General features: G+C 37.5%; 2 protein-coding genes and 1 non-coding gene across 4 annotated transcripts; 2 read left to right on the plus strand and 1 right to left on the minus strand.

Annotated features, from left to right (window-relative positions):
• Positions 1-7,007: 7,007 nt before the first annotated feature.
• LOC113306296 (WD repeat-containing protein 44-like) lies at positions 7,008-12,916 on the plus strand. 2 transcript variants are annotated; one of them, XM_026555258.1, is made up of 8 exons: positions 7,008-7,775; positions 7,890-8,983; positions 10,632-10,722; positions 10,838-10,995; positions 11,080-11,131; positions 11,245-11,327; positions 11,525-11,618; positions 11,782-12,916. In XM_026555258.1, the coding sequence occupies exons 1-8, from the start codon at positions 7,364-7,366 to the stop codon at positions 12,375-12,377; spliced, it is 2,580 nt and encodes an 859-aa protein (XP_026411043.1). In that variant the 5' UTR covers positions 7,008-7,363; the 3' UTR covers positions 12,378-12,916. The 2 variants fall into 2 exon arrangements, with proteins under 2 accessions (XP_026411043.1, XP_026411037.1); XM_026555252.1 differs by having other exon boundaries at positions 7,008-8,983.
• Positions 12,917-13,029: 113 nt separating this feature from the next.
• On the minus strand, positions 13,030-13,102 carry TRNAR-ACG. The gene has a single exon. It is a non-coding gene; the product is annotated as a tRNA-Arg (tRNA).
• Positions 13,103-19,058: 5,956 nt separating this feature from the next.
• Positions 19,059-22,412, plus strand: LOC113353219. Its single transcript, XM_026596898.1, has 9 exons — positions 19,059-19,101; positions 19,487-19,507; positions 19,650-19,654; positions 19,955-20,034; positions 20,181-20,283; positions 20,532-20,705; positions 21,478-21,543; positions 21,650-21,702; positions 22,147-22,412. Exons 1-9 carry the CDS (start codon positions 19,059-19,061, stop codon positions 22,226-22,228), a joined length of 627 nt encoding a protein of 208 aa, XP_026452683.1. The 3' UTR covers positions 22,229-22,412.
• The last annotated feature ends 1,508 nt before the right edge of the window (positions 22,413-23,920 follow it).

The following is a 23,920-nucleotide window of genomic DNA, read 5'->3' on the forward strand; positions in this document are numbered from 1 at the left end:
TTCCTTCTATCTTGCATTTATCATTTTCATTTCAAAGACTTGGGCTGCATCAGCATCAGTGTAACCTCTGTGAATGACATTTCTACCTTCTTGGACAGATTTTTGATAAACAGTTTGGGGTAGTGGTAGGGGTTGAGGAGTTGACAAGTTTTTGTAGTTAAAATAGTGGGATTTTGAGGGTGTAGGTGGGATGGGGCAAGGTGGGTATGGGTGATCTAGAATTCTACAAACTTTACAGAATTTGATACTATTGAGAGCATAAGCAAATTCAAGCCAGTGAGAGATGGTTGGGGTTTCAAAGGCTTCAATACCAAACTTTAATGGATTAGTAACATCAATGGTGAGCTTTACTTCTAAGTTTTTCTCAAAACTGTCCCTTCCATAAGGTTTCTTGGTTGTTTGATATTCTCCAACATGTTGCAGAATGTTGTTGATATCTGGTATGATATGAGTTGGGATTCTTTTGATGAGAAGCCAAATCATAACCTTAGATAATTGTTCTTCATGAATTAAGTCTGGACCTCCCAAGGGTACACCAACTAGTACCATGAGTTTATCAAATACTCCTCTAGTTCCTCCATTCCTGAGAGTAGAATAATCTTCTTCATGGGTGAGTCTGAGAATAAAGTAGTTCCTTCTCCTGTTCCATATATCCAATTCAACTCTGCCATTGAATTCCCAGTTATTGTTGATGAAATTGATGTCTCTTGATGTTTCAAAACATATGTTGCTGCAGAGTTTTCCAATAAAACACCATTTCCAGTCTAAGGCTTGCTTGGTTCTGATGTTTTCAGGGTTTAAGAAAACCTTGGGATATAAGTCTGCTTCAGGCATTTTGAGGGTTTTGTTCATCTGAGCAACAAGGTTTTCAATGGATGGGTTGGGAGATTTTGATGAAGAAGCCATTTTTGGGTGGAAAAGGGGGTAGTAGACAGAAAGCAACCAGTAAGTGTATTGACCAGTGTGTATTGTGGTGGGATAAGACCAGTAATGATGTTGAGGGGAATCAAACCAAACTTTAATTTGAAAAAAATTCTTGACCGTGTCAGTAATGCAGGATTTTTGTAAGTAGTTGTGGGTTGTCTTCAAGCTAGGCCAATATGGTTTTGGTAGGTGTTGATCAAAGGATGAGAGCATCTTATTGTTTTTATACTTGTGATAGTTGTTGTTGATGTAGATGACTAATGAGATCTGGCTCAAGAACCTGCACACAGAAAATTTTATATTTCTATCTAAAGTGTTGAGAGTTTTACCTTGTCCTTCCCATTGGGGGTGGTAGATGTTATGTGCATAATCTTCAGAGAAGCTGAAAGTGATGTGTCTAACTTTAATTTGAAGTTTTGGCACGGGTTGATTCTGGTTTTTGTCATCTAGGAATATGTTGATTTTGAAGTGGTCCTTGTACTTGCAGTTGTGGCGGATAGAGAAAGAGTTGTTGACTCTTGCCAGCAGTTTTAGAGGTACAGTTATCCAAGACCTTATCATAGCAATCCAAACCAGAAAGACCTTACCTTGGGCTGTTGATATGGTTTCAGCTCCCCGGTAGGCCCTTTGTATTTTATGGGATCCTATAAGGAGAAAGATTGAAATCCACCAGACCTTAATTGGCCTTTTGGGGTCTGACCGTGTTTGCATCTGAGTGGTAGAAGTTATCTGAGTCATATTGAGAAAATGAGTCAGGCCTGACAGACTGAGAGGTGTATCCGAGTCGGTTTTGGTGGGTATGCTCCTTATTCGTTCACTCGTGGGTTGACCCGATGCAGCGTGGAGAAGGATCTTCTTGCCAAGTGTTGATTTCCGCTTCTCATGAGCCAATGGTGTCTCATTGCTTGTACTAGGCCAAATAATGATGCCAGTAGGCTTGAATATACACATCAAGTTGCAAGACCAATCTTTAATGTTGTGAGTCTGGTTGCCCCCATAAGATTTTGACGGTTGAGATTGTGCAACTGTTACTCTTCTTTGCCCGAATAAAACCGCTGAGAGAGTAAAACTTTTCAGTTTCTCAGTCATTCTCCTTGGAGAAGATACAGTTGTTACTGAAAATTTCCCCTGTCTAAAGAGATTTCCGTAAGAGAGTTTTATTTGAGAGTTAAAGTTATGGAAAAAGGTCAGAATTCTCAAGAGCGTGTACAAGGTGAACCACAGAAGAAAGCCCGAGTCGGAGAATCCGTGGAACAGGTTAGTTTTTCTGTACTTCAAATTGGTGTTGAGTATGGTTTGATATTTAAAGTATGTGATCAATTTGGGGATGCTTGAAGATTTGACAATTGAAATTTGTAGGTTGCTACTGCAATTGTATGTGAAGGTTTTTCTGGGTATAATGAGAATCAATTGCACTCTCTTTCTGGTGCAATGCATGAAAGAGCAGGTTTTGGGGTTGAAAGAGCAATCACTGGAGGTGGAAGAGGATGTGCTGAGGGAATGGTTGTGCATGCATCCACCAGAGTTGGGAGACCACCACAGAGGCTTGATCAAGGCAGAATTGAGAATGGGGAGCTTGTGGTGTAAAGGATGGGTGGGTTCTGTTTGCTGTTCATCCCACACAGGGCCGACGAGTGGTAAGGGAGGGGATTGTACTGGTGGATGATGAGAGAATCGTATGTGGTGGAACTCAGCAGGGATTCTTTGCAGCCCCACTCCCTGACAAAACCAAGGAGCAAATTCGAGTTAATGCTACTCGTCCTCCTACTCCTGGAAAGATATTTTCCCCCAATTTGTTTATGCTTGCACCCACTCTTAGGCAGATGGCTCAGGATGTGGTCGAAATCTCCCAGACTGGAATTGGCGAAGTTACATATCCACTTGAAGTTCCTAGAGACGAGCCTTTGATCCCTGGTGTTGATTCTAGGGTTGTATGGCAGATATACAGGTCTGCAAAAGCCAGTGCAATGCGAGGAGAAGAACCTCAACTCTCTGAAATGCCAGCTGAAGATACATTGCTACCAGGAGCTGATGCAATGGTTGTAGCACAGGTGTACAAAAATGTAATAGCTCGATCTATAAGGGATGCTGCTAGTGCAACTGGAGGAGGAATCTAGCAGGTAGTTTCCAAAGTGCTGCACATAGTGTAATTAGTAGTAACAAATAGACAATAATTTTCATTTTTTGTTTGAGACCAAGCTTCAAGAGTGGGAACCAAAGAAAGAATGGTTCTTTGAATATGTGTAATTGTGGTTAATTCAAAATGCATGTTAATACTTTTAATGCTTGAGATCAAAGTGCAGCGCAAATAATCTATATGAGTAGAATTGTAACAGTCTGAGTAGTTTCTCCATAATGACAAAGCCTGGTAGATAACAAGGTTCAAATTATAATCATGGCTAGAAGTAATAGCAGGACTAGCAAACCTTGAGGAAAGTAAGTACAAGAAAATGAGCGAAATGGAAATCAGATGACTAGGGTAGAAGAGATACATGCTTATAGGCCTAAAGGAGATTAGGGTTAAAGTCTTACCTTCAGGCAAAGCAGCTAAATTAGAGGCAAGAAACATACCAGAATTCAAGCTAGCAGGTTTCCAGCAGATGCTCAAGCAACAAAGAAAGTTGGGTACCTTATCAGTTGAAATTGAGAGAAATAGTCTAGAATTGAGTTTGCACTTTTACTTAAGATGCTTAGTTTGAGGTTTTTATTTGGTATTTTGTGGTAGCTTAGAATGTAGAAGAACTTATTCAAATCAACAACATTACAGGGAGAAAGTTTAGAATGAGAACAGAACTCAGATGGAAAGAGAATCTCAGAGGAGGGGAATTTTTTAATTGAACGGAAGATTGTGGTGATGTTTCCATTCGGAGAACATGATAATCCAGGTAAGATGTTATGGATTTGAGTATTACTTCCTAAGAATGTGATTTGTGTTACATGGGTGAATTTTGTGATTTGAGTGAGATGAGAAAGTCTTGAAATTTGTGTGTTTTCAGTGATTCCTGTGATTTGAGTAATGTAATTGCAGGTGCAGTCGTGATTTCTGTGAGTAGTGTTCATGATTGGGTATTGAAATCAAAAATAGAGACCATTAAACAGTTTAGAGATGAATACACCGGTGGTTATCAGGTTGCCGGCGGTGAGAACTAGTCGTTGCAAGAGAAGTTGAGAGAAAAAGACAGATAAAAACTGGCCAGAACTAGCCGTTAGAGAGAAGAGGGAGGAAATTTCATATGAAGGGTGGTGAGGAGAGAGGGGAGAGCCTTTTTATCAGCTTGTTTTTTTCTACGCGTACTTCTTGCATCTTTATTGGCCTAGATGAGTTAATATGAACAATTACGTTCGCCATTTTTAGAAAATTCTAAAGCTTAAAATAGAAATAATAGAGTATTTAGGTAGGGACCATACGCTTACATGGGTTTATGGTTCCTATGAAGTGGGGAATTGAAACTCTTTCATGGGAAAGGGGTGTTCTGGCTGTAGTTGTAGTTGCAGTAGAAGAAGTATTAGATACGTCTCCCCCAACCAAAGACACTTCAAAAACTAGCTTTTTCATGTATTTTTTATTCGTCATGACAAAATTATTGTCATTTGGTGTGAAGTTCATGTTGTCTAATACACTAGGTATAGAGGATAGGGATACGTATCTAAACACCCAACCAAAATCACTTCAAAATCTACACAAACACACCAGAAAAAAACAATCAAAAAAATCAAATAATTTAAACCAAAAAGTTGAGATAATTGAACAAGAATTAAAACCCCATAAAAAATTTATGTCTGGGTTATGAGATCCCGAAGTTCTACTGTTTGTCATACATTTTTTATGATTTCCTCGTTGAATTACTTTTTTTTTATCCAATCTCCATAATCAGCCTCTTTCATGATGGATTTAATCGGTGCTCTCATTTATTAAAACACCATTCAATTCTGCAAATGGTAGTGATTTCTAGGAAGAAAACCAGACATGGCTGGTATCAATAAAGTCTATCAAACAACTTTTGCATTTTAGAGCTTGAGCTGTTAAGTGTTAACGTGGGGTTCCATTTTATTTTTATTTTTTTTCTTGTTTTTTTGGTTCTCTTTTAAAATATGTTTTGAAGTTCTTCAACCCACGGCCATCCGGTACGATGAGGAGTTGTAACGTCTTAGTATATCACATCCTGTAAAAACATCCAATAGAAATTTAACCTGCATTTTAAATTTTCAATAAAATCATATACATAGTTTTGGATTATTATAATGTAATTTGTGAGCATTATGGATTTTATTTGATATGTTGCATGTAACCCCCCTTGTTTAGAAGAAAACTAATCAACTTGGACATTTCGTTCATTTCTCAAGGCCTCTACTGACGTTTCTTCCAACATGTTTTTAAGTAAAATGATATTTTCTGTTTCCAAACAAAACTAAGCAAAATTCCACGGGCGACACCAATTTATTGAGGAGGTGGATACCAGAATTCATATAAGACAAATTAGAAAGTCCCATCTCATATAAGTTTTAATACCCTGTCAAATAATCTGACACCCTTTATTAGTAATGATGGAACACGACGGTAACATACATTACAATTTCATAAAAAAAAGTAATATTTTGGAAATGAGAATGAACCGGAATAATGATCAGTTTGCCGTTGGTTTGGTTGTAGCAAAAGTGAACTTTGTCTTTGATGTTGATCTATAAATTTTAATTTAAACAAATATGGTGTTTAGCTAGTTAAAAGTCAGCTTGAAATTTGACTAGTTTTGCAGAACGGGCTAACAGTTCTACAGGTTTTGAATTAACCTGGCTAATCGGTGTCAGTTCTGATTCAGTTAAAAATCGAAGTCAAACGTACCATGAGTAGCCTTAGATACGAGTTAACAACGAAGTCAGTCATAGGCATAACATCTGTAGGGGTTACTAAATCTCAAAAGGGATACCAGCGTTAAATTAAAACTAGTTTCAATCTTATGGAATTTGATATTTCGGTGGGGCATATTTAATTGAGAATAACATAAGCTTAATTAGATTTCGGATCGAGCATTATTTCGTTAGGAAGTGAGTTAAGTGATGACTCACAGTTAAATATGTTAATGAAATTACATATGTAACCTTCCTATTTATCCCTTCATACTAATTTTAAAATTTACCTTGATTATAGTTGTTTTGACAGTGGTGCTATTTGTAGGTGGTGTTGTCGCTGCTTACATATCGTTAAACCGCATTTAGAATTGTTATACGGCATTCAGGATCATCACACTACATTCAGGATCGTTACACCGCATTCATCCAAAAGATTCACCGCTTCCCTTATAGCGTTTAGGGAAGATTCTTAAGCTTCCACCACCACTTCAACCAATTAGTTAAATAAGAGGATATTTTAGAAGTGGGTGTTTGAGAAAAGTTAACACCATTTTATTCAAAAGTGTTAAATCTGATGGGAAGCCCTAAAATACAATCAATTTGCAAACCAATTATTAAAAAAAATAGGATTATTTTGTAAGTAGCCCTAAAATTTTATGTTGAAACAGCCATTTGCAACTTTCAATGGCCTATTGCAGCATTTGTTGATTAAGCAAGAAAAAGTAAAACAAAACAAACAAAAACGTATTATTGCATTGAATTAAAAACAAAATATTAAAAGATCTGTAGCTCTTAAAAGAGCTGTAATAATACATTAATAAAGATTTGGGGTTTTCTTTGGTGAACGTTTCAAAGACAAGATGAGAAAGCAATAGGAAGAAGAAGATTAGCTTCTTCATAAACATTAGGTTTCTTTGTTTCTTTTCATTTTAGTAATTTTACAACAAGAATAAAGAAATAAAGCAAAGAATATTTCATACAGAGTTTAATTAATAATTGAATTAGTCCCCACAAATAATTGCTTATTACAGAATGAAAATCGTTGTGTGTTGCAGAACTAATTCTAGAGAGAGAAAAAGAAAGATTACTGAGAAAAAACATACACACGGAAGAACAGGAAAGAGTAGTTACTAAGGAAGTGTTTGTTTTTCCGTTTAATTAAAACACAAGTAAAAATAAATAAATAATAAGTAGATCTATAGTACATTACTGTGTTGTACTAAACAGAAAAAAACGAAAACCCAAAAAACAAAATCAATTTTAACAACAACCAAAAACAAACATCAAAACCTTCAACTACACACTTTCTTCTTCTTCTCTTCTCTTCTCTTCTCTTCTCCTCTCCTCTCCTCTCCTCTCCTACATAGGGTTTCGTTCTTGTCTTTCTCTCTCTAAGAAAAAATCCTCGAACATCATCGGATCACATAAAACTAACAATTTCCACTTCATTGTCCGATCTGATAAAATCTTCTTCTTCTTTTTTTTTTCATTCGCCATTCTCGATTATCATATCTCTGTCTGTCTTAATCTCTCGTTACAGAGAGATAGAGTTGATTTTTTTTTCTGTTTTATTGATTATGTGTAAAGAAGTATGAGTAGACAAAAAGGAGGACAAGAGGAGGAGGAAGAACAAGAAGAAGAAGAGGAATCAGAAGAAGAGTGTTTTTACGAATCATTAGATAGAATAGTTTCATCTTCATCAACTTGTACTTCTTCCGCTTCTTCCTCGGTTGTTGTTTCTGAAGACGAAGAAAATGTTACTAACAATAAAAATCAACCTATTAGTCCAAGATTTCCAATTTCACATTACGATGTTTGGATTTCACAACCTACTTCTATCGAAGAACGACGCCAAAAATTACTACATGATATGGGTCTTGCTTCTGGTTCTTCTCCAGACATTGATTACGGAAGATCTATTTCATCCGATCAATTACAACAAGGACGAGTCAACTCATCAACATCAACGTCTAATTGTGCAGTAGCTCGATCTAAATCAGACGGTGCGGATTGTAGGGACTCATCGCATTGTGATCACTGCAGTAATTCTTCTATTCCTTCTGCTTCTTCTAATTCCATTCAATCTCAGTCTAATGACAATGGTAATTCGGTTGTAGATAATAAAAAACTATTACTATCCAAATCACGAAGAAGAAGCAATGAAAGCATTGGTGGTGGATCACCCACTGCTAATGCTGTTTCTTCTCTTAGTAAGCCTCCTAGTGGTAAATTGTCTAGGAATTCAAATTTGGATGACGTTGCCCGTGGTGGGGAGCAATTAGATGAGAAATTGAATACGAATGGAAATGTTAAGGACCAGGAAGTAGAGGAACTTGACCCTTCTTGTATGATTAAGAATTTGGATACGGGTACGGAGTTTGTTGTGAATGAGGTTAGAGAAGATGGATTGTGTGACAAAGTTAGGGAAGTTGGAACTGATAGACAACTTACGTTGGAGGAGTTTGAAAGGTTTGTTGGGCACTCTCCGATTGTTCAAGAATTGATGAGAAGACAAAATGTTGAAGAATTTGATGATGGCAAGGATGATTTGGATATGGATAAAGATGGAGATGGTAATCCTGGATTGAAAACAAAGAAAAAAGGAAGTTGGTTTAAAAGTATAAAAAAGAATGTTGCTAGTGTAGTGACTGGTCAGCGGGAGAAGAAGAGCAGTGATGAAAGGGATACTTCGTCGGAGAAGGGTGGGAGGAGGTCAAGCTCTGCAACGGATGAAAGTCAAGATGGATCCTTTCATGGACCTGAGAGAGTTCGTGTTCGTCAGTATGGTAAATCATTTAAATATCTAACGGCGCTGTTCAAAAGTCAAGAGATACAAGCTCATGGTGGATCTGTATGGAGTATCAAATTTAGCTTGGATGGTCGGTATCTTGCGAGTGCGGGTGAGGATTGTGTAATTCATGTATGGCAGGTGGTTGAGTCAGAAAGGAAAGATGATTTTTATGAGAAGTTGGAAGATGGGATTCCATACAACTGTTTACCCAGTGGTTCTCCTGAACCTGCACTGTTGTTGTCTAATATGGAAAACAATTCTGAGAAGAAAAGAAGAGGTAGGAAGTCTATTAGTCGAAAATCTATTAGCTTGGACCAAGTAAAGGTTCCAGAGAGTGTATTTGCGCTTTCAGAAAAGCCCATCTGCTCTTTCCGTGGTCATCTTGATGATGTACTTGACCTATCATGGTCCAAATCTCAGGTTAGCAATTTTTGTTTGCCATGCCGTTACAGTTACATTTTTCTAATTTCTTTCTTTTTTAGCACCGACACATGATCGTATGTCTTATCACTACGCCCCAAATACATTCTATCCCAGCTGAGATGAATTACATGATTAGTCTGAATTTTGTTGCCTGCTTCATGTGATAGCATTTCTGTGTGGCTTATTATTCGTGAGGGTGATGTTTGACTATTGATTGAGCACAACTGTTGTTGCTAACAGTTGACATCTTTAATCATATTACGAATCTCTAATTGGTTTAGAGCAATTTAGTTTTTCTTATACTCTCGAAAGGCCTTTGTTTCTTATGAATATCTTTTCATGTTCTTATGTGTTGAGCATGATTTTAAATTTTGGTATGGGTCGAAGTCTTGTCGTGTAAATTAGGTCTAGCTAGGTGATGTGCAGTCTAGTTACAATCTTCCAGTTCCAAGTGAGTTTTCTCAAATTTAAACGTTGAAACATTATTAAGTGCAGTTGACGTGAGTTGAGGTGATTTAGAATTCTATGTAGCATGCGGCCTCAAGGCCCTGACCTCATCAGACTTGTGATGTTCTTGCACGGCTGCAGCTGATGGTAGAAAGATTTTGTAACATAGTAACTGAATGGTAGATGGCACTGGTGATTTGACATGTTGGTTTGTCCATCCAATGTATGGTCAATTTCTGAGGGTAAAAGGTGAAATCGGATCGGGAATGAAAAACAGAAGAACAGGAACTCTCCTGCGATACTACATGTAATGTGCTCAAACAGAATCGTATTGAAATATGCCCAGCTTTAAAGGTACAGAATCCACAGAAACACCGGAGATGTACGAGTTACCCAATCCAATGTGGACATGGGTGGGGAGTCGTATTACTACCTCCTACATGAGATTTGATGCAAGAGGCACTCAGTGTTGCAGGGACAGATGCACTTTTTTGTCCTCAATAACTTTGTTTTTCTCTAAGACGAAATAGAGTCATAAATGGAATTTATTTTCTTTGTAGTTATTTTGTTAGAGATTACCTTTTGTTGCAGTGAACACCTTCAGTTGTTGATGCCAGTCATTCATCACTGATCTGACACCAAAATGCTGAATGTATCATACTTCTAATTTTTAAGTAGGTATAGTGCAAGAAATTGCAGCTTTTTCTTTTTACTAGTTCACAAAAAACCCAATTTAAGAACTCTTGGAGTAACTGAAGTCTGCTTTGACACTTTCGACGACAAACACAAAAGCATGTTTTCTCATGTGTATAATAATTGGATTTATTGTGACATGAGAGTGGGTTATTGTTTAAGACGGGTTGTAAACCATGAGAGCAGAAGATATGATGCTGTTAAAGTATTCTTGCTCAACAGAGTGGATTAGCTAGTGAAGATGCGGTGGCAACTCCCGCATGTTCAACTGATTCATTCCTTAGTTTCAATTCTTATTTTTCTGGCTATGTTGTGTGAGCTCTGGCATTATGTTTCTAGCTTTGCTTGATTAACATTTTCTCCAGATCTTCATTTATCAGTGTAGTATTGAAAATATATTTATGCAACATCAAGGTCTTGTCATTTAAGATCTCTTGATTTTCTGTCGGTTTTTGTCTTATTAAATTTACATCTCTCTGATGATCTGAAGCTCTTCCATTTTCAGCTTTTACTTTCTTCCTCAATGGACAAAACAGTTAGGTTGTGGCACATGGCTAGCAATTCTTGCTTAAAAATTTTCTCGCACAGTGATTATGGTAAGGCATAATATTTCAGATTGCTTTCGAAGTATTGCGTGCTTATAAAGCTTGGTTATCTTTTTTCATCTCATTCATAAACGTACACTGCCATATTTTGTGTTCCTTGGCTCAGTCACTTGCATCCAGTTCAATCCTGTCGATGATAGATATTTCATTAGTGGATCACTAGATGCTAAGGTCCGCATATGGAGTATTCCAGATCACCAAGTTGTGGACTGGAATGATCTAAATGAGATGGTGACTGCAGCTTGCTACACACCTGATGGCCAGGTTTGATTATGTTTGGCTTTGGGTTATTCAGGAAATGTTGCATTTGGTTATATGGCTCAACTGTTTCTGTTCTTGTTTTTGAAGGGTGCGTTAGTAGGTTCATACAAGGGGAACTGTCGTTTGTATGATACATCCGGTACGACCCAGTTTTTGTTTACTTGATTATAGGTGACTATGTCGAGTTTCATATATACGAATTTACTTAATTTGATTGATGAGAAATCCATTTTGGCATCTCGTGTCTTTCAGAAAATAAGCTACACCCGAAGAGTCAAATCAATCTGCAAAATAAGAAAAAGAAATCTCATCACAGGAAGATCACTGGCTTTCAGGTGATTGCATTTGTTTTCTTGTGCCATTACATCGAACTGGAAACAACCTTTACATACTCAAGTAAAACTCATCTTGTCTACTGAAATGAGTTTGTTTCCCCTGTTGAATTCTTGTATTTTTTGTTTTCGGATAAAATATGTAGTTAGTCTAAGTTTCCACCTTTGCATGGATTTGGCTGATTTATGTTTGTTAGCAGTTTGCCCCAGGGAGCTCCACAGAAGTGCTTGTTACATCTGCAGATTCACGTATCCGGGTCATTGATGGTGTTGATGTTGTTCACAAATTCAAAGGTATAACTTCCACGCTGAACTGTTGGAAAACTGAAAACCATATTACCAATATCCTGATTGAGGCCGAGATGTCTTCAAATGTTGCATTCTCCTCGCTATGCAGAACACATGCCATTATGGAGCTGAAATGTTTCTCTCTTGATTTGTCTACTTTCCCTTTTAGGTTTCCGCAACTCTAGTAGTCAAATATCAGCATCTGTGACAGCTAATGGGAAGTATGTGGTCAGTGCTAGCGAGAACTCAAATGTATATGTGTGGAAACATGAAGGTGAATCTCGGCCAAGCAGAACTAAGGGTGTAACTGTTACCCAGTCTTACGAACATTTTCATTGTCAAGATGTATCAGTAGCCATTCCCTGGACTGGTCTAGTTGGCACAAACAGCCCCGAAGATGAGAATAGTGGGTCCCCCAGTTTACTGAGCAGCGAGTCCTCTGTAAACAACCACTCTACACCTGCTTTGGTACATGAGGCTAACAATAAAAAGGAAAGCTCACCATCACTTTACGGACGCACCAACAGCCCCCGTCATGGTACGATCGCCAGTGTAAGCAATAGTTACTTCTTTGACAAGTTCTCAGCAACATGGCCAGAGGAAAAATTGGTATCTGCTGCTAAGAAAAGAAGCCCTAACGTGAGTACAGATTTCTCCACTATTTTAAAGCAAGGTAGGTCAGCTTGGGGTATGGTTATTGTAACTGCAGGCCTCAGAGGAGAAATAAGAACATTCCAAAACTTTGGGTTGCCTGTTAGGATTTAAGTGACTAGCATACGTTCATGTATGGTAGCCTCAAGTGCAGTCGCAATTTGGACTTCGGATTGTCGGCAGATTGCTAAAAGAAGTTTGTGTATAGAGAGATAATACATGGTGACTGAGAAGTGAGGATTGTAATATGCAAGTTTGGAACCCCTCGTTCAACGCTTCTTTTCTCGTGGACAGGTTTGTCACAGACAAGTATCTGGCCTGATCTGTGCTCAATTGTGAAGCTTTAAGAGTGAAGAGCGTCATAGTTTCAGTAGTAAAAGATTCAGAGGTGCATGCATTGTTATACAAAGATGAATCTATCCGACAGAGAAGCTGAGAGGGGAATTATTGAGTTCATCAGATTTTTCTCAACACCAAGGGGTTATGTTGATTCCATTTGTTACATGTAAGTATAGAAGTTCTTTGTTCAAAGTTTCAAATACACACAGCAACTAAAGAAGAAAAAAAGGTCATTATACCATTCATCTATTCCACTAAGTAAAAAAAGGAAAAGGGTGATAAAATTAAATTAAAGTTTTTTTTTACATCAGAAATTTTCAGTCTATAATTTTTTTGAATATAGTGAATCATTTGTCAGAAAATCTGTCTCTACTCTATATCTTCTTCTTGTGTCATCATTTGTTTCTTTATCAATTCAGTTAACAAACGACTCTGCTGGGGATCGAACCCAGAGTCTCGGGTTTCGTAGACCAGCGCCTTATCCATTGGGCCACAGAGTCCTGGTGGTCAACTTATGGTAGGTATTTAATCAGACTGATTCGCAACATTCACTGACGCATGCAACTCACCTATTACGGCGTGTTTGGTTGACAGGAAAGGAATAAGATTTCCAAATGCTAATCCGAGGTATCCATGATTCCTTTCATGGTGTTTGGGTCAAATGGGAATCATGCAACCAAAATAACCGTACAACTATCACTTTCTAAATATATCCTTATTAAGCTTAACGATTATGTCAAGTCACAATTTCTTATGTGATTCAAATTAAGTAAAATATAAATTTTTGGTTTTATTTGATAGAATATTTCATTAACTTAGTTGGAAGCCTAACAAGCTAAGCTCCAACAACATACTACTACATTAATTGAACAGGTTGTTGTGCTAGCATACCAGCGGGCCTCGTGCATAACCTAATCAACGAGGATGCCGAACCGGATGGGGGCTGAGGTTGTGAGACAAGGGGGCAAGCTAACGCTACCATCCATGTAAATGACAACAATAAAGATCATCAAATTTTGAATAAAAGTTTAAATGATTATATTTATTAGAGATCAAGTTTGTAACCATTAAAACTCGTTTAAATGCCATAAACAGAAATAAAAAGATACAAAACTTATCAAATACGTAAGATCTAATCATGTGAAGTTATAAAATAAATTAAATTGAATACTGAATGAATTAATAGCATGAAATAAGGATAAAGAAGTAAAATATTAGAAAAAGAAAGGTGATTTTAGGTAGAAGGGAATAACAAACCGGAAATGCTATTGGATTCCCTTTTTTCCACCTCCCTATTCACTTCCCTCCAATCTCAACCATACATCCAGATTTAAATTCACACTCAGATACTGGTAGGGTTCACCATTCCATAGATGCGGGGTTTAGATTGTAGGGAGGTGAATAAGGAGGTGGAAAAGAGGGAGCCAAATAGAGAGGTGAATAGAGAGGTTAATCCCCTCATTTATCGGCACACCAAACATAGGTAAGGAATCAAATACCTGGGGAGACGATTCCAATCTCGTTCAACAAACACGCTATTAGTGTTAATCAATGGGAAACATAGCATGCCACAAGAGCGAGGTGAGTGAGAGATCCCTTGCCAAGGGGACACCTTGCAAGCTGGGCTTCTAGGGATGAGTTTGGCGAAGCCAAATCAATTCCGGGCCACCAAAGCCTGCAACAGATAGAAGAAGGACCGGGAAAAGGTCTACAGTATCAGACTCCCGCCTTCCCAATGTTTATAAAACAAATCGTTATAATTTTTTCCTTCCCACTGTGTTGGACTCAGATTTTTTTCTGGGTGGATTTCGGTACCAAACTGTTGTAGTATATGCAGAACAAAAACCAAACTAAATCATCATCGTCATGGTTTATTATTTAGTATACGAACACGATTTCACTCATGTTTTGGTTATGTTGGTCTTTTACAATTTTTTATTCTTTGTTTATAAATCCCGGTTTATAAATAGATATCCATTTATTTTAATTAATTAAGGCTAATTCCTATGGGCTAGATTGAACTGCTAGATTTGCCAAAAAGTGTTGCAAATCATGAAAAAAGTATGGGAAAAAAGTTAACACTAACATTGGATAGTTCTCTCTCCTAACAAGTGCTCGCAGTCCAACTAGCAGCGAGATTGAAACACTGAATGGTTCAGCGCTGGGAGATAAATTTTATGATCTAACGGCTGAGATTTAAAACGCTGAACCAAACAACGTTCTATAGTGGTCCCAGATGACGTGGATGACCAATCTAGCTGCTAGATATCTACCCCATATGACTTAGGAGGTTGCCGTAGATGACGTGGATGACCAATGTAGCTGCTAGATATCTAACCCATAGGGGTTAGCCTAAGCTCAATTTCAACTTGGAAGAGAGATTTGTGCTAATAAGATCCTAGATAAACTAAACAGAGAGAGTTATGCTTGTGATTTTCGTTTTCTTTTGAAGCATATGCTTATGCGTGTGTTCTTTTTTTGTTGAACGAGTGAGATTTTATTAGATGGTGATTGTTTGTGAAAAGGTACGACCCAAAGATTCATCAGTTAAAATTGTAGTTAAGGAGGAAGGAAAAGAGTTATCCCATACATAGGTTGTTGCTGCTCCACCTAGATGTAGTTGCTTCTCGACTGCATGACTTGTCCATCTATGTGCCACCTGATTTTCTTCCCTATGGTTGTGTATGGATCGTAGTTGCTCTGTTTTTCCGAGGTCATGTTCCTGATGAACCATGGTATTTCATCATGTTTGTTGTTGATGAATTACGCCAAAGTAAGGGAATCTGTCTCACACCAAATCCATTTTTATCCGTAAGTAGTTGATGTTGCGCCAAAGCCTGCGGAAGCGTTAGGTTTGCACTACTACGAGGTATCTCAATATCGCCAATCACACAATCACACACACAAGAAGAACAAGTATTTAACGAGGTTGAATCCTCGGGAAAGAATAAGCAATTTTATATATCACCGTATAGGTTGGAATATACAAAGCTCAAGCAGAGAATAAGAGATCTCTTACTAGTTCTGGTGTGTTTATATCTAGTTCTCTCTATGGCTATTTATACACATCAATAGGAGTGGACACATTCCTTAACAAGGATTACTTTCCTACAAATATAGGATTTCCTAACTTAGCTCTAAGAGACAAACCTCTTAAGCTACTATACTTAGGACACAAGTACTTGGTTTCCTTAACCAACTAGATTTCCTAATCTAGTCCTTGAGCGACCTACCAACAATTCTCCACCTCGGATCATGCATGAGACGATTAATAGATAAAATAACCTTCATATTCGAACGTTGATTGAACCATCACTGGCTGCCTACGTATCCTCAGTAGGAATCAAACCGGATCGTAGTTCTCTCTAATGACCTTACTAGAAGACCTCCACCAGGTTCCTAAGAACCTCTACCCCAAAAGGGTCTTTCACCAAACCGGAAGGATGTGGATCAATTCCGAACAATGTTGAAACTTGATCCCAGATACTACTTTAGTCAACATATCAGATGGATTGTCTTTGGTATCGATCTTCACAAGTAGAATGTCTTCTTCTTCAAGAATTTCTCTCACAAAGTGAAATCGTACGTCTATATGTTTAGTTTTAGCATGATGCACTTGATTCTTAGCCAAATAAATTTCACTTAGACTATCACAATGCACAGACAGTTGGTCTTGCACAACTCCTAAGTCATCTATCAAACCTTGTAACCATATAACCTCCTTAAATGCCTTTGTCACTGCCATATACTCCGCCTCCGTAGTTGAAAGCGCCGCAGTAGACTGCAAGATTGATCTCCAACTAACTGGTGCCCCTGCTACGGTAAATACATACCCTGTAGTTGAACGTCTCTTGTCCAAATCACCAGCATAGTCAGAATCCACATACCCAACACACAACTGATTGTTACTTCTATCCTTCACAAACTCCAAGCCAACATCAACTGTATCATAAAGATACCTCAAAATCCATTTCACAGCTTGCCAATGTCCTTTACTATGACAATGCATATAACGACTAACCTTACTAACAACATGTGAAATGTCAGTCCTTGTACATACCATCATATACATCAAGCTACCAACAACCTCAGCATATGGGACTTGGGCCATATACCTTCGCTCTTCTTCGGTAGTGGGAGACATAAGAGCATTCAACTTAAAATGAGCAGCAAGGGGAGTACTTACAGATTTAGTTCCTTCGTAGACACCAAACTTCTATAACACTTTCTTCAAATATTCCTTTTGAGACAAACAAACCTTACCCTTCTCTCTGTCACGTTGAATCTCCGTACCAAGAATCTTCTTAGCCTCTCCCAGATCTTTCATTTCAAATTCAGATGACAACTTGTGCTTCAACTTATCGATCTCTTTCTTGTTATTCGATGCAATCAGCATATCATCGACATACAAGAGCAAATATATGAAAGACCCATCACGTAGCTTCTTGAAGTATACACAATGGTCATAGTGGGAGACATAAGAGCATTCAACTTAAAATGAGAAGCAAGGGGAGTACTTACAGATTTAGTTCCTTCGTAGACACCAAACTTCTATAACACTTTCTTCAAATATTCCTTTTGAGACAAACAAACCTTACCCTTCTCTCTGTCACGTTGAATCTCCGTACCAAGAATCTTCTTAGCCTCTCCCAGATCTTTCATTTCAAATTCAGATGACAACTTGTGCTTCAACTTATCGATCTCTTTCTTGTTATTCGATGCAATCAGCATATCATCGACATACAAGAGCAAATATATGAAAGACCCATCACGTAGCTTCTTGAAGTATACACAATGGTCATAGTGACTTCTTGTGTATGTTTGGCCTATCATAAACTGGTCAAATCTCTTGTACCATTGTCTTGGAGACTGCTTCAGCCCGTACAACGATCTCTTCAGTTTACATACACAATCTTCTTTTCCAACAACCTTGAACCCACTCGGCTGAGTCATATAGATCTCCTCTTCTAGATCACCATGTAAGAACGCCGTCTTAACATCTAGCTGAACTAGGTCTAAATCATATTGTGCTACCAAGGCCAACAAAATACGGATTGATGAGTGTTTTACCACCAGAGAGAACACCTTATTGTAGTCAATCCCTTCTCTTTGGGCATAACCTTTTGCAACTAACCTTGCCTTGTAGTATACTTGATTCACCTAAGATCCTTCTTTCTTAGCATATACCCACTTGCACACTATTGCCTTCTTACCGTTCGGAAGCTTCATAAGAATCCATGTGCCATTCTTGTAAAGAGACTCCATCTCGTCATGCATTTCTCCTTCCCATTCTTTACACTCTGCACTGCGTACATCTTCTAAATAGGAAGTAGGAGTACCATCTTCAACAACTGGTAATGCATAAGCAACAAAATCATTCATCCAACCAGGTTTCCTGGTTGATCTTCTCGGTTTGATGGTTGCTATGGTCTCCATGACCGTAGCTTCTGTATCTTTTACTGACTCTTGTTCCTCTTCCTCAACAGTGTCACTATCATTTGGAACTTCAGTAGTTACCTCTCTTGCAGACTCAATATCTTCATAAGTATTCTGAACATATACATACTTAACTGGAATTAGTGGAGTTGCATCAATCTCCACCTGCTGCAAAGGCTCACTAGTACTGGTGCTTCTGTCCTCCCACTAGTGGAAAAGGGGGCTTCTTTGACTCACATCAGATACCCTCAGTAACGGTAGTAGGACCGTTGACCAGACATAGCGGTCTCTGATATGATAAAAAAATGAAAAAATTCAGAGTTCACTAATAACCGTCTCTGAATATTTACTATTTTGTCATAAATCTACAGCGGATTCCGCGACCCATGGAAACCGATTCAGATGTGATACTTTTTTATTACTTGATCGAGGATATAAATACCTCTTTCTCTCTCTCCCATTTCTCACTTCACTTTCTTTTTCTTCTTCTACTCTCTCGGTCTCCCCTCCTGCCCCTCTCTTATCCATCTTCATCATACTCACCACCAAATCGAAACTGAAAAAAGAACGATAAGAAATCAATTTAATCATTGCTCTTAAACCCAACCCCTTTCACCATCTTCTTCATCTCCTCCAAAAAAAAAATCATCGAATTCTCCGATAAAACCTAGAACCACAGACGTAAGCAAAGAGGAAAAAAACCATTGTTCTTGAACCATCTTCTTATTTTCATCTTTGTATTAAGGTTGTAATTAACTAACCGATCTTTTTTTTTTTGTTCTGAGGGTTTCGTTTTGTACCACTTTTATTCAGATTTGAAATGCAAATTAGGGTTTCTATTTGGGGCACTGTTAGGGTTTCTGTAATTGTGTTTGTAGAACATCCCTGTCTATTTTCTTTGGCCATGACTTTCTTTCTTCTTCTAATTGTTGTTTTCGTTTTCAATTTTTAGATATGAAGATGGAAGAATAATCCTGTTAAAAATTGGTGAGTTTTGTTGTTGAATCAACATATTGGATAATGTTAATTTGTTCGTTTTATGATTATTTCTATCCTGTTACTTGTAATTTTGATTTAAATGGTTTAATTTTGATTTATTTTTGGGAGTTTTCATGAAATTGAAATTTAACTTATTTTGGTTTATGTAGGAAAGTACAAGTCTCCTGAACAGTTATGCACCAGTTCACTATGATGTGATAAACAAAAGGGTTCACATAGCATGCAACTTTACTGATTATGTTGAAGAGATCTGAGGTTTGATTTTCATTTTTTCTTCTCCTTTTAGTTTAGGGGTTTTCTTGAATTGATGGTGATTCTGCATTAAGTTGTTTGTTATTGTTGTGTTGGTGCTCGTTCAAAAAAATTTGTACTATGTTTGTCTGATGAATGAACTCTTTTGTGAAGTTCGGTTTTGTAAGTAATAAGTGATAATGTTCTCAAAATTGCAGGTGGAAAGACTAATAATCGAAGTACTTAGTTTGGGTTGCATATATCTGATATGGTGACAAGGAAGTGTTGAGAACCATGCTTCACCTCTCAATTCTATCACCATTTTTTGATTATGAATCTGTGTATTTGTGAATCTAATAATTGGTTGTGATTTTGTTGCAGGTAAGGTTCACACGAATCTTTCGTTCGTGCTGGAAAAATGAGGAGAAACTCCAAAGGTAACTATACAAGACAAGGATATTGTTGCTCTGTACACCTTGGTAAGATGTTTTCACATTCAGTTTTTTTTTTATCCTTTTTACTGTGAACTTTAAACTGTCTGATTGATATTGCTTACTGCTGAATATAACCAAGAGTCTATTCTTTCGCTTTTTCTGATTGCATCACAACGAAATGATATTTGAATTTTTGTATCATCTTCGCACATTTAGGGTATTTACTTACTGGGTGTTGTTCAAATTTATCAGGGAAGGTGCCACAAAGAACCCTCTGGATTTGAGGGGCCCTGGAAAACCAACCCCCTAGTATTTGATAACTCTTGCTTCAAGTAAGACTATTATATACACTTCAAATTTTATCTTTGTTTTAAGAAATACTTGTGTTATATGTTAAGTTTAATATATAAGGTAGTAGGATATATTGGTTACCGATAGTAATGTTGTTTTGTATAATTTTTATTTGACTTCTCTGTAGAGAGCTTCTAAATGGGGAGAATGAAAGCTTAATCCAACTCCTAACTGATAAGACACTCTCGACTAATCCTGTTCTTCGTCCCCTAACTGAAAACTATGCAGCGGTTTGTATTATTTCATAATCCAGTAGCGTCCATCACCATCCTTCCTTAAAATAATTATGGATAATGAATTTATAAATACATAATTTGGAAAACATTTCAGGTGAATTATGTTGTGTAATGGTTTAATTGCGGGTCTGGTATGCATCTTTCTATGCTGATGTCACATTCATGAGACATCACATTGGTTTTAAATTCTTGCTTATTTGGTTGCAGTATTGAACCAATTAAACATGTCTGTTGAAAACCAGGTAGCAGCAGAGAAGCCAAATCCAACAATACTTTTGAAGGCTTGGGAGTTACTAGAGGTCAAACCTGAGGATGCTCTACATATTGGGGATGATCGTGGGAATGATCTTTGGAGTGCTAGAGATGCAGGTTGTGATGCTTCGCTGTGGGGAAGTTATGTTAACTCTTCCAAGGAGGTAAGAAAAACCCTTTGTTGCCCTCAGTTATATGTAGATCACTATTATAGTTACAAAACATCTGACTTGATAAAGAACTAGCTAATTTATCAGTGATGACACAGTGCGTTCCCACCTGGGCAGTAGCAGAAGTAACAGTATATGGAACGTGTGTTACTTCAAATAAGCCCCATGTAATCTACAGTAAATAGAAGAAGACGTCACTTAGGAAGGTTGTTGATGATACCCAATTAAGACTTTTCCTTATAGTGGCATTAGGAATGTGGTCTTTGACACATATCATCTCTATCAAGCGTTCAATTAGACTGGAAAAACTATTATCTTCAAGTTTTTTTAGATGTTACTGTGAATATTTGTTTCAATATTAATGGTATTATATTTTTAGTTGTTCACTTGATTATAGTGAAGTTCCTCAGACTATTATTTCGATTCTGTGTTTACACTGACTGATTATGAGTATGATGTTATGTTACTAGTTTGAATTTTATGTACACCTTGTACACTAGGAAGTTCTTGATAATCTGGAATATAGACCAGAGGGTCAGGAATCTTATTTTTGATGAGTCTTAATTTATAGATTGGATTATAATTTGATTTTTATGTATTTGCTTTAGGATCTGGAATTGGTTCGTTCAGAATGAGTTCTTCTTTATTTTAGGGGTTTTCTTTCTAAGTTCTTAATCTATTTTGGTTTCTTTAATTTAGGGCCTGGATTGAATTCAATCTTCTATTGTGTATGTTTATGTTGACAGATCCGCACCTCTCATTGCAGGCAATAACTAGTTTTCCGCAGCCTTTTGACAAAAGTGAATCAGTTCCCAAAATGATCAAACTGAAAGTACTTCACTTTTGCTAACTCATTTGATGTTTTTCTTATCATTTGGTTGTAGTACATACTTAGTGGAGTTGCTTCTTTCTTACATTTTTATCTTTCCAATTTGTAGGCGAAAGATTACCACCCTGTTCAATCTCAAAACATGGATCTTGCAACAAATAGGTATGTTCGAGTTATATATTTCATCTCCCTTGGGCTGTTTATCTACTAAGTTAGTAAATTACCTAGTTGGTTGGTGCTAAATGCAGTATGAAGTATGCAATGTCGAAAATGCAATCTCATCTGCTATAGGTACAGTGAGTGATAAAGAGGATGATAACATGTCGAGAACTAAGAATCCCCTGTAAATGCTCTAAGTTCTGGTCTATTTTCTGGAATGTGTTGTTATAGGTATTTAGGTGAAGTATGAAGTCTGCAATGTTGATAAATGACGTCTCATTAGCTATTGTTACCTCACACATGTGCTTTCAGCTACTACCCATTGGTAGAATGTCTGTCGAATTACCTCACACTGTTGTACATGACCTATATCTAGTAACTTATTTTGTTCTACTGTGTATTGTGAACTGAACGAAGTCATTGCACTATTGTTGATTTGCTTTGCAGGAAGTCGCATGTGAACCAAGGACACAGCACATTGATGCTCTGCTTGATATCATTTGTGAAGTATTGTCATAGGAGGAGATGAATTATCATTTTGTTTTTTTATTAGTTTATTAGTTTAGCATGTTGTTGTCAGAACTTAGAAATCTTGGGCATGTATTATCTGAACTCAGTATTTCATTTTTTTTGTGTAGTTTTACACCCTATGGAATGAATGTTAAAATTCTCAGTTAAATTTGAGGTTGCATTTGAATTTCAGCTTGACTGTAGTTTGACTTCGCTAGACTTGACTTGACTTGACTGTTTGACTTAAATACCAGTAAGATTAATTCAAATTCAGTCATTCAGATATTTCAGCTGATCTGAATCTGATTTTTTTTTATGTTATAATTCAAATCTACGACCAGTACCGCGAGTCAGCATCTAGTTACTGTAAGAAAAGGTCTCTGTTCAGAGACCCACGCAATAAGGGTCGTGCAATTAAAAAACGCTTTATAAACGACCCATTCAGAGAATCCTAGAACAGGTCGTTTAATTCATATATATGACGTGTCCTGGCGGTCGCTGAATTGTTGTTTTCCACTAGTGTCCACCTGCCGAGAACCCCAAGACTTTACCATAAACATCTCATCGAACTTGACATCTCTACTCATGACTACCTTCTTTTCAACTGGATTCCAAATCTTGAACCCTTTCACTCCATCTTTCATACCCAAAAAGATTCCTTTCACGACATGACTATCAAGCTTGTTTTCACTAACATGATACCACGCAGGACAACCAAAGATATGAAGTGAGTCATAGTCATAAGATGGTTTACCAAACCATTTCTCCATAGAAGTTTTACCTTCTAATGCAGCTGATGGAAACCTATTAATGAGGAAGCACGCATACGTAACTACCTCAGCCCAAAATGACTTACCTAATTCAGCATTAGATAACATACATCGTACCTTGTCTAGCAAAGTACGATTCATGCGTTCTGCTACCCCATTTTGTTGCGGTATCTTCTTAACTGTGAAGTGTCTCTTTATCCCCTCATCCTGACATACTTGCAAGAACGGATCACTTTTGTACTCTCCACCATTGTCCGAACGTAGTACTTTGATCTTTCTGCCAGTTTGAGTCTCAGTTGCCTTTTTCCACCTCACATAGATTTCTATGACTTCATCCTTATGCCTCATGGTGTACACCCATACGTGCCTAGAACAGTCATCAATGAAAGACACAAACCAATGTTTCCCTCCCAATGATGCATTCTTGGAAGGACCCCAAACATCTGAGTGAACATAGTCAAGAACTCCACTAGTATTGTGGATAGATGTGCCAAAACTTGTTCTTGTTTTCTTGCCCTTTACACAATGTTCACACAATGTTAACTTGCAGGTAATAACACCTTTCAACAAGTCTTGTTGAATCAACCTATGCAACGACTTCTCACCTGGATGTGCAAGTCTCATGTGCCGTAGCTTCATCTTCTCGGTAGCCGCACTTTCGATGTGTTCAGAAATAGACACATCCCCTGTTGTTGTACCCCGAATCAAGTAGTACAAATTATAATGACGTGTGCCCTTCATGATTACCATAGATCCATAGATTACCTTTAGAACACCATTTTCAGCGACTATCTTATAGCCCTTAGCTTCCAAAGTTCCGAGTGAAATCAGATTCTTCTTTATGACAGGTACAAATCTTACCTCCTTCAGCTCTCTAACCATACCATCATGCATCTTGATACGAACACTACCAATCCCAATCACCCTGCAGGTATGATTGT

This window comes from Papaver somniferum, chromosome 1, assembly GCF_003573695.1.
Source record: "Papaver somniferum cultivar HN1 chromosome 1, ASM357369v1, whole genome shotgun sequence".
Taxonomy (NCBI): Eukaryota; Viridiplantae; Streptophyta; class Magnoliopsida; order Ranunculales; family Papaveraceae; genus Papaver; species Papaver somniferum.

What these genes read in the sequence shown, in the direction of transcription:
- LOC113353219 (XM_026596898.1), top strand. Translation starts at nt 19,059, where the DNA reads ATGTTAATTTGTTCGTTTTATGATTATTTCTATCCTGTTACTT. An exon ending in TTTGATAACTCTTGCTTCAA is followed by an intron (nt 20,035 to 20,180) that starts GTAAGACTATTA and finishes ACTTCTCTGTAG; the next exon opens with AGAGCTTCTAAATGGGGAGA. An exon ending in ATGGATCTTGCAACAAATAG is followed by an intron (nt 21,703 to 22,146) that starts GTATGTTCGAGT and finishes TTTGCTTTGCAG; the next exon opens with GAAGTCGCATGTGAACCAAG.
- LOC113306296 (XM_026555252.1), top strand. Translation starts at nt 7,364, where the DNA reads ATGAGTAGACAAAAAGGAGGACAAGAGGAGGAGGAAGAACAAGAAGAA. An exon ending in TATCATGGTCCAAATCTCAG is followed by an intron (nt 8,984 to 10,631) that starts GTTAGCAATTTT and finishes TTCCATTTTCAG; the next exon opens with CTTTTACTTTCTTCCTCAAT. An exon ending in TTTCTCGCACAGTGATTATG is followed by an intron (nt 10,723 to 10,837) that starts GTAAGGCATAAT and finishes TCCTTGGCTCAG; the next exon opens with TCACTTGCATCCAGTTCAAT.